This window comes from Sinocyclocheilus anshuiensis, unplaced genomic scaffold, assembly GCF_001515605.1.
Source record: "Sinocyclocheilus anshuiensis isolate Anshui unplaced genomic scaffold, SAMN03320099.WGS_v1.1 scaffold107, whole genome shotgun sequence".
Lineage (NCBI taxonomy): Eukaryota > Metazoa > Chordata > Actinopteri > Cypriniformes > Cyprinidae > Sinocyclocheilus > Sinocyclocheilus anshuiensis.
The window spans coordinates 950,558-961,618 of record NW_015549584.1 but is presented as its reverse complement, the minus strand read 5'-3'; the positions used below and the strand labels follow the sequence as shown (position 1 = coordinate 961,618).

General features: G+C 36.7%; 1 protein-coding gene across 2 annotated transcripts in view; it reads left to right on the top strand.

Annotated features, from left to right (window-relative positions):
* Nucleotides 1-2,681: 2,681 nt before the first annotated feature.
* Nucleotides 2,682-11,061, top strand: part of LOC107657886 (tetratricopeptide repeat protein 39A-like) — a 22,826-nt gene continuing 14,446 nt past the window's right edge. Inside the window, exons 1-3 of one of the 2 annotated variants that reach the window (XM_016446173.1) lie at nt 2,682-2,772; nt 4,645-4,695; nt 4,910-4,960. In XM_016446173.1, the coding sequence (XP_016301659.1) occupies nt 2,732-2,772; nt 4,645-4,695; nt 4,910-4,960 (143 nt within the window). In that variant the 5' untranslated portion in view covers nt 2,682-2,731. Of the gene's footprint in view, nt 2,773-4,644; nt 4,696-4,909; nt 4,961-6,434; nt 6,764-11,061 lie in introns of those variants that run through there. The other variant, XM_016446175.1, reaches the window with a different exon arrangement.

The following is an 11,061-nucleotide window of genomic DNA, read 5'->3' as shown; positions in this document are numbered from 1 at the left end:
GTATGTATATGTGTGTGTGTATATATATATATATATATATATATATATATATATATATATATATCGAGCCATGGTAAATCAAGCAGTGATATTTTCTGTAGTGCCTACCTGTTCAGCTTTGCCTTGGAGAGAGAAAATCAACTTGTGCTGAATCAAAAATTATAATTTGTTAATCCTTTAATAGCATTACTTTTCTCAAAAGCACTCTTAATGCTCAAATGCAAAGTTTCCAGTGTCAATTATGATATAAGAACCAGCTGCTTTCCTTTTATTCATCTTGCACAACATTGTCACTGCCACCTTTCAAAATATGATTAAAACACTCTCTGGGGATCAATTGTGCGCATTTGGTTGCATTTTCATGTGCACAAATCGGTATAAGCTTAACAGACGGTAAATTTAAACCTAATACCAATGCAGTTATCATTATTACATTTGCAACATGTCATAAACATTTCAGTTGTCTGTATGTAGTTTCACCGGTAGGTGGACTCACTAAGATACAACACAATTTGTGTGAAAAACAAGAACCTGCTGTCAATGTTCAGTCTCATGGGCATAGTTGGATTCTGAAGTGACTACAATGGATGTGCTTTGTGAAGATTTTCTTTCACACAGAATTTATATTTGAACGCATCTGACAGCAAAATGGAGTAATGTGCTCCTTTTTGAATGCTTTGTCAGATTCCCAACCCCCTTTGGCCCTTTAACATTTTGGTTCAGGACTCCAGCTTGGCTTTGGGCACAGAAATATGTGGCTGAGGTGAAAATAATGAAAGAAGGGAATAGCAAAACTTGTGTCTAAGCTGGCTTTTATTTGGCCAACCCAGCATTTACATGCAATTCATGAAGATTTGGAGCATTACTGTTAATCAGGCAGAAACACAGCATTAAAAAAAACCCTGCATATTGTTAAAAAGTTCTTATGCTTTGTCTATTGTTGATCATGTATGTGTAAGCTTTGTGTGACTCTAAAAGAAAACCACTTATATGTTGGCCACTGACTGCCTTTTAAGAACAGGCTAATTGTATTTTATTTTTTAACGTCCCATTATTGGAGGCAATTGTTTAAATATGTTAAGTAACATGTAATTAAAACAAACAAAATAAATATTAAACTATTAAAAATATATATGGTGGTGCTTATTTCTCTTTTATCAATCTGCTATCAGTTTCCTATTTTAAAGTATTTCCTACCCAAACAGGAAGTTTGGGTGCATGGGACATATTGAAAGGAATGTGGTGTTGTTGTTTTTTAAGTTTGTTTTTTAGTAGGCTGTATTTGCGCCACAGTCAGGAACAAAGATTTATGGTGGCTGCTGGTATTTGGAAGAATTCAAGAAAACATTTGATTGCACAAATCATTTTCAATAAAGTTCGATATTTGGTTACACTTTATTTTAAGTTGTCCTTGTTACAGTGTAATTATACATTTAAGTAATATTCATTAACTAGGCCTACATGTATTTACTATATGGTTAGGATTAGGGTTTGGTTTAGGGTTACTTGCATGTAATTATGCATAATTTATTGTTATTATAACAGTAAGCACATGTAACATGTAACAAGGACACCTTAAAATAAAGTGTTACCCAATATTTTTGCTCTGTTTTGTTCCAGAAGAGAAAGATAATAAATGTTAAATATCTCTGTTAAAGGTTCATTAAAATAAATAAATAATAATAATAAACAGATTTTAGAAATATTAGCATATAGTCAACACTTTCACGGCAATTCATAACTATTATTTTTGCCAAATTAATGAATTTGTACGATGCTTGTTATTTTCTAAATAGGGTACATTTTCGTACGAATCGCATAACGAATTCATATTGCTCCCTCATAAAACAGATTTTTTACTTTTGAGATCGGGTTGGCATTCTGGATTAAAGCTAATAGACACATACTAAAAGCCGCAAAACTCAAATTTTGATTTTATGACCACAAAGTTTAATGAGTTTTTCTTTCACAAGCAAAGCTGAGGAGGTAACCATAGCAACCGATTTTTAATTGTTGTTTTCCCAAAAATGTGATTATATTAGGTATTCGTGCTATTTTCTAAGAAATCGTACGCTTTCTTACGAATTGTATTGAACGAATTCATATGAAATGGCCACCTTATAAAATAGCTATGTTTTCTGATTGGATCGGGTTGGAATAAAATATTCAAAGCTAATAGACAGACTAAAAGCCACAACTTTTGATTTTATAACCACAAAATTTCATTAAGTTTGCCTAAGGCGGTAACCATAGCAACAGCTGGCCGTCGAAGATCTGTTACATAAATACATTTATTTACCAGTGTTTTTGGTGACTTTAGAATACTTTAGTGTTTTATTCTTTGATGCGTGTTAGTGACGCTAAGACCATTTTGTTTATACCCACCAGAATTCGATGTAGAATTCGCAAACATACTCGTAGTAGGCTATTTTGTGAAAGTTGAACCTGGAGGACTTTAAGACCAGGGAAGAGTTGCAGCACAGCATTCCAGCAGTTTTCGCAAAGGATCTCTTTATTTGTGGAAATGGGTTTCTACACACTTCCCTGTCTGCCTCACATGTTGAAACCCCCCCCAAAAACCAGCCAGTATAGAAACACACGGCCCGCTGTTGCGTCTCAAACAGAAGTTCAGTGATCACCTGAGGTAGGCTAGGACAGGTAACGAATGTCCAGGTAGTGACTAACACACTCTCTACTGTCTTACTGGATTTACTATATTTTCCTCTTTGGAATGAGTTTCTGGAGACGCAACAAGAAGAATGACGGCAAAAAGTAAGTTTGTAATTTTTCAGTTTTTGGTCAGGTGGAGAGAATTCCGTACGGCAGATACATCAAGATAATTTGCATAAATGAGAGAATTACGGACTTCAGTATTATGGTTTCAGGTGGTGGGTAGATCTAAATCTTGTGTTCTTACTGCCTCCTTATTTCACAGAACAAATGACATTCATATTCACTTGGATGTTAGGAATATTTAGTAACACTATAGTAACTAATTTATTTTAAGAACGTTATGCTTAACAGAATTATTGTCATTGTATATTCACATGTGAAGATATAAATACATCAATGTATCTAATGTACATTAACCAATAATGTGTATGTGTTAATGAAAGTATGCGATCTATGAAGTATCTGTGTGGCACCCAATAGTTGTATTTACCGGTGAATATTAGATTATAGATCATATAAAGTAAGTGTAGTTCAATATCAACTCCCTAACTGTAAAGACCGGATATCATTAAAGTTACCAACTTTTAAGTAATCTATCTAGTGATGGGATTTGCTCTTCTTTACTCGTCGGAGTCTCAAGTTTAAAACTGTAATATAGCACTTTTAGCTTTAAATAAGAACAATAACTAAAATTACTACATTATATAATGCTTAACAGATAATTTATTCAAGTTTTATTTGTATTTACTTATTCATGTTATATAGCCGCCTTCTTGGACCCCTTGTTAGAAACAGTCGTCCTAAAATGTATTAAGTTTGGGAATTATATACAATTAGACTGTTTGCCATTATTCTCATTAATATAATGCCACGATAGAATAAACAACCGTTAGAGGCCTATTAGAGTAGTAACCGTTTTATAATTAATATAAAACGGTATCATTAGTATGTTGCAAAGTGATTTGAGCCTTAACAATATTCTAAGAGACAGACTGTTAGGTTAATTAAAAGACCTAATGTTAAAAACAATGTAGCAGGTGATGTCATAACATGGATAAGATTTGGTGCAAGCTGATTGGATGATACCTGTTCTTTCATGGTATAACCCCATCTTCCTGTTTAAACAAACAAAAAAAAACATGACATCACAGGCGCTGCTTGCTGCTGTCTGTTAATGCTTAACTGTTTATTGTTTTATGACCGAGAAGTAGATGTTCCTTTCACACCGTAATTTGTTACATGTAAAATATTTTAATTTTGCTAAATTGAATAAACACTGATTTCTTTTGATGAATTTCTAAAATACAACTGTTTGCATATAGCCATTCAGTGGAAAATTAAATTTCAGTCAGTGCTATTTCCTGTTCACTAACTGTGCACACATTGGGTTGTCTTAAAGGGGTCATATGATGCGATTTCAAGTTTTCCTTTACTGCATCATCACTGTGTCTGTCACGCGACTCTGTTGCCCTTTCGGGCTTGAACTGATGGTAAAATTAACGACATTATTAACTGTCTTGATATTTACTTTGAAAGCTGAAGCTGCGATTATGGTAAGGGGCGTTACATTTCCGACGCGTGCTTGTGGTGTTCGGCCAATCACAATGCACTGGGTCAGCTGGCCAATCAGAGCAGACTGCGCTTGTCAAAGGAGGCGGCTTTGTTGAAAACTACGTGTTTGAGAGAGGCGGGGCATAGAGGACCTACAATAATGTACAGTATTTGAAAAATAATGTTTTTTTTTTACATTAAAGCATGTCAACATATTCTGTTATACCAAATACACAAAATGATGATCTTTAAAATAGGAGGGAACACTGGGAATGATGTTTAGGGAAACTGCTCAGAGCTGATGAAATATGATCTTGAGAGTTTTTTCAGATATTTTTGTGTTCAGGAAACTGTCAGTAATGGTTCATTACTGAAGAATACAAGACCAGATTTTGTTCACAAGCTTTCATTTGCTTTTAGAGATCAACTCAAGACTGAAGACTCGCTGGACAGCCCCACGTCTCCATCCCAGTGAGTGTGCCACGCTTTAAATCAACTCGTGTTTCCCCACAAGATCTATTGTCTGTGACACTGACAACAATTAGAATTGGAACACATTTACACACACACACACACACTCTGTTAACCGATAAAGAATTGCTATCTACTCAAAATAAAAATGTCATTTGAGAAGTTCTTGACTGATAATAGTGGCAGTAAATATAAGATTGTTTCCTTTTTTTAGGTCACCTATTATAGAGAAAGATGGGCTGGACCCTGTCATCACTGATTATGGGTAGGATTCTGCCTCCGCATTTCTTATTCAAACTTCATTTTGCACTTTGCTCTGCCGCAGTCATGTTTTGTGAAGAAAAACAATATAGAATCTTAGTTGTTCATGCATAAGTGAACATGAATACCAATAGCCAAATTATCCTTTGTGTTGCAACAGGTAAGATGGCACTATCATGTTACTTCCCACAATGCATTGCATTGCATTATGTGTGTATTTAAATATAAGAGAAGCATAAATTAGTACTGAGCATGTGAGTAATAATAACTTATTTTTTGAAGATTTGACTGTAGGATACTAGTAATACCTATTTTTTATTACACATACATTGGCAAACTGTGGAGGTAACATCTCTTTAGAGAGATTTAACGATTGTTCTCATAAAGGGCAGGTTCCTACCGTCCTCTACATGTATTATTCAAAGGTTCACTCCAGATGGCTTCCACATCAGCTACACTAAACCCAATACAGAATGAAGCTCCATCACATCAGTCAACAGAAAGCTCATTTTCGTTTTCTTAAAGGATTATCTCACTGTAATGACCCGGTTATGCCAGTATGGTCATGATTATTTTAATCTAGAGCTGAAAATCCATAGCACACCAACATTATTGCTCTAGATGCAGATAAGCTAATCAAAGCAATGTGCTAAAACCTTTTGCATGGACAAACACCATTTGCATTTTCTTCAGAAATGTAAAAAATTCACAGAACTGATGGTTGCAAGTTATTGATTTATACTGTATCTGCAGGTTTGCAAATCATGTCTACAAAATCTCCCTCAATCAGTTCACATTAGCACCTACTACTCAGGGGAGGTAAATGTTTTTACTGAATTTTTTATCAATAAATGCAGCCTTGGTGAGCATAATAAACTGATTTCAAAAACCAGCCCCAAACTTTTGAACAGCACTGTATTTTAAATTTAGTTTTTTTACAGTACATATTTCACCAGTGCTGGCTTTTGTCCTGGATTTTTGGCTCCATATACATTTGAATTTTTTCCTGTCTGCTGCGTTTGGTTTCACAGCTCAGGATGTGCTTTCATCAGCCAATCAGCTTTGTCATGTGGCTCCAGAGTATGCAAAATAGAAGCATTTCATCTTGCATCCATTCTTTCTATTAACTTCCCTCTCCCCTTCTCCTAAACACGCCACAGGCTATGTCACTTCCTTGTGCTGATTCTGCGGTCTGCATCTGTCCTCTGTGTCTCATGATCCCCACTGTTGAGCACTGATTTACAGTCCTGTCATTGTGTTGAATATTATTGACTGCTGTTGAGTTCAGATTGTCACTTGACTGCAGAAACGTGATGCCCACTTTAGGAGCATTTTGCTAGGTGGATTCTTAAGAAATTGGAACCGCCTCCATTGCATCATTGACCAATCAGAGGCCAGGATGTAGTGTATAGCATGAGGGTGATACTGAGAAGAGGAGGAGGCTGAGGTGGCGTGTGTGTGTGTTTGTTAGAAGGCGAGGAGACAGCGAGAAAAAGGCAATGAGAACATTCACTTTCTGTCTGTGTGATAGTCATCCCAATCTTATTAAGCTCTGCGTTCCTTTCCCACTGTCCTCTCTGCAGCTTGAGTGAGTGAGAGTGTGTGTGTGTGTGCTGTAGCCAGAGGGAAGCTGCTGCTCTGCTGATAGGAACCAGTACGAAGGCCTGTTCTCTCACACACACACACTGTGAATTACTCTGCGTCTCTTCTCTCTCATTTTATTCCTCCTTTCTCTCGCTTTACTGCACTCCTCGATCTCACTGTACCAGATGAAAATGTCAGGAGAGGCAGAAACTCTGTCAAACGGGTAAGAACACCACACAGCTGAGAGTGTGCTATTGTGCGAATGTGTGTTTTAGCAGTGATTGAGGACTATTTAACTGTTCTCAACATGAGAATGCATTTACAGCCTGCATAACCAGAAAAACAGGGACGGTTTGGAAATATTAGACAGGTAATTGTTTGATGCCCTTGCTTTCAGAGCTGCTTGTGTTGTAGAATTCATTTGTTAAAAGTGTAGAGCACAGCTTTTTGTAATTGTTGTGGGAGTGTTAGTCTCTTAGCACTGAGCATGTGCATGTGTGTGTGTGTGTGTTTGTGTGTTTTAGAGTCAGCTTGTTTGTTCCAATCATTCCAGTGATGATCATCAGTAGTCAATTAGCCCCTGGGCAGCATCAGCTCTTCAGAATCGCTTAGCATCACCACAATTCGTTTGTGAGCACTGTAGGGTACAAGGAGTGCAAAGGTTCGTTTTACCTCTGCTGTAGCTTCTGAACAAATCTCAGACCACTTCCTTTTGCTAGCCAGGCTCAATGTAGCATGCACTGTTCTTCATTCATTCAAATCATCAAGCTCTGATGATATCACATATCAGCATCAGGGAGGAAATTCACTCTGTGTTCCGCCTCTGGGGGATGAGAACTGCTTAAAGCTGATTGTTGCTAATTGTATTATAGATTTACTCATGGAAATATAAGGTTTGCTTAGATTTTTTTGGGACCAGTAAATTCATTAATTAGTCTAAATAGAGAGAACATAGAGATGAACCAATATTTCTGTTTCTATGATGTCGCCAAAATGGCAAATATTAAAATTCTACTGTATTTTTGTCTGAAAAACAAATAACACATTAAAATCTGAAATCAGTCCATTTCAAAACAATACTTTTAAACAATTGTTTTATGTGATCATTAAATTACAGCAAAGGTCATCTAAATGTAAAAACAGGGGAATGATCTTGCACACTTAAATTTTCATTATTATCACTAACAGCAGTGCTGATGTGCATTTTGGCTTTTAAATGGCATTAGACTACAAGATGATGACCAGCTTTTGTTTAATGTATACCACCCTATGTAAAACTTGCAGATTATGACTTAATGCTGTAGATCTTATTGTTTAAGTAGGAAGCCATGCTCCATTAATAGCAAGAGACGACAGCATTGAAGTCATATGGCAGGCATTAGGAGGTGGAGAGACCGGACAGTCAAACCGATCTGTCCTTCTATAGGTCTGACAGTAGCCCGAACCATCAGCTGCATTGCTATTGGCTAAGCGGATCCCATAAAGAACGCCTGTATTGGCCGTCATTTGGAATGCAAAGACATGGCGCTAATTTAGTCACACTTATTGATTTGATTAGTTTCAGTGGAGAATGGCCAAAGCCATTGTCTTTTTACATACTCTCAATTCCCAGTTCATTTGTCGACATACAGAATTGCTCTATAATGGTTGTTTTCAGCAGAACGTTTCAGGGTTGAAGAACTGTAAGAGGTTGTTGGGTTTTATTAGATTAGGAGGCGTGCTATAATCTTAGCAGGGCAAGGTCAGGACCATTACAAATTTCAACTCAATTTAGAAATTAATTTTAAATGGTGCTGTAATTTGAAGAATGTGTCCCTTATATAGAGATACACTGGGCTTTGATCGTGTTCATCTCTGAGACAGTTGTCTTCTCATCATGTGTCTGAAGAAACAGTGGAACTGATTTTGTTCTCTCATAAATGATGATTGTGTTTATCAGTATATGCTTAGAAATGTACATTTTCCATTAGTATGTCATATAAATAATATGTATGCCATTACATTATTGTAAATATTTAACCATTAGATTTTTATGCTCTTTTAAGAATGTCATGGATTTATATTTTTCCCTGTCTGCTGCCTTTCACATCACAGCTCAAGATAGTTGCTAGAAGTTTAGGACTGGTGGTGGTGGTGCCATCACAAGTTAGTAAGCAGTTTACACCACATGTGATTGTCATTGTAGAAATGTGCTATTTCGCACATTTCTAGTCTATATTTCTAGCACTTAGTCTGAAATCACACGCTGTCTAGTATTTTATTTGGTTTGAAACTTACTTCTTGTCCATTAAAAATTATGTTCTGTATAGTTTGAAAATCGTTAGTATACATTAAATTTGGATGTACTCCATCTGCATCAATTGCGACGCTTTACTGCCATTCACAAATACTCTCTCATGGCCTAATGGGATAGTAAAGTGTCTGTTGAATACTTACGTCAGAATCTCGTTGGAAGTGGTAGGTCATCCAGGTAATCTTCACCTACTGTTTTTCGAATACTATGAATTTGGACATACTACTCTTTTCACATGCTGTTTTTCATCTACTATATAGTATGAAATTAGGCATATTCGGACACAGCTTCAGCCAAGGTTCATTTATTCTGTGATTTGACTAGTTATGTCATCACAACATGGCAGCCCCCATCAGGCATCCTGTTCTGTGTAACTTATTAGGCCACTGGTTTGACTGGAGATGTTAGTGCACATTAGTTGAACATTTTTAAAAAGTCAGTGTCATATTCTTCTCAACACGTAAAAAAAATACTGTTTACTGAGGAGGAAATTACTTTTTTCAGGGTATAAATCCTGCTCAACTTTGTTGCATCATCACTGATTGAAAATGAATGACTGATGGTGTAAACGCCATTTTAGATTGCTAGGAATTAGACCCATTGAGTATGTGATTCATTAATCTTCCATGAAGAAAAGAAAAAAGGCTGCTGCTTTACGGTTTAATTGCAAAACCTCTAGAGAGGCACTATAGGGATTCTAAGCAACATAAGCAATCTGTCAGTATAGTGTTTTTATGCACAAATCAATAGATAGTACACTTTGTTTTCCCAGACTTTCTCTACTCACTCCTCTTCTCATTATTATTATACACTTTCCTCTTCACATTCCCAGTGTTTTTTTTTTTTCAGTTGACTACAGATACTCACTCACCTGTGCCTTAGTGCATTTGAAGGTGGCATCTGCTTCACTGCACTTGTATCTAAATTGAGAGGCTCTGGGGGGATTCTCTGCAGCAGAGAGCTGTGACTTCACACTCACACAGAACAAGCTTTTTGGGGACAGTGTGAGATTTTCTGCAGATTCTCAGAAGCTGAGTGAGCCTGTCTCCTGTCTAACATGTCACCTGATCACTACTTCCTTGAGCTGCTTCACAAGCTGTTGTGTTGCCTCAGAGTACAATGGCCCTGTCCCAAATGGCGGGTTCCTCAATAGGCGGCCCGCGGGCCACATCCGGTCCCTGAGAGAAAAAAGTTTGGCCCGCACTAATTTCAAATAATGTGGCATGAAAGTTCAAACGCAGCATCAGAAAGCTACATTAAGTTACATCGTGTCTACACCGGATGCGAGCGGCGCTGCGCGGCGTGACGCAATAAAATACAATAGTACTCGTATCGATGCTGTCTTGGATAAACTGCTGACTCGTCCAAATGATTTGCAATGCTTTGTCGCGTCCAGTGTAGATACGATGTGACAGCAAAAACATGGCGAGTGTGTAGAAAAGAAAAGTGGACACGGAAAATAGATGATTCAAATGTGAATGGACTGAACAGTTTTGAGTGAGTGAGTGACTGATATCTTTATTATGGCATTCACGTGTTGGTTCGCAGTGAGTTCACAGTTTTAACGTACAAGTTTGCTTTCATTTATTTTCAAGATCTGAGGTAAAATATCTATTGTTGCTTTCACTATGGCTATAAAGATAACGCAAAATAATATTCACTCACATTAGACACGTTTAACATTGAATAAAGCACATAATCATTACCTGAGATTATCACGGTAATATTTTGTATGTTGTTCCTGCCGCGACATCGCAGAAAATAAAAACCGTTCCTAAAATAGAATCCCATGTCGCTTACTGTCGTCACGTGTCGCGGGTGGTTAGGACAAAAACTACATGGAAAATATACTTTTTATCGCGTCGTGTCTGGTTGGGACACACGGTGTTACAGTTTGATCCCCCCAAAAAAATCTAAGGATAAAAATATTATTACTGACAAATCTAATAATTGAATCTTCAATTAGGGAAAGTGGAGAGAATAGATCCAGTCTGGGAATGAGCAGGAACTGTTGATTTGCATGGCAGACATGGATATCCAGATTTTCTGTTTGTTCATTTGTTTGTTTTTAATATTCAACAGGCAAAGTTCTTCTGTATCTAAATGCAAAAATGTTCATAATTGTTTGAATAAAACAGACTACTGGGGAAAAAGTCTGAATATTCATCTTGTGACCATGTGATTATTTTAACAAAAGCAACAATAATATAATAATTGTAATAATAATA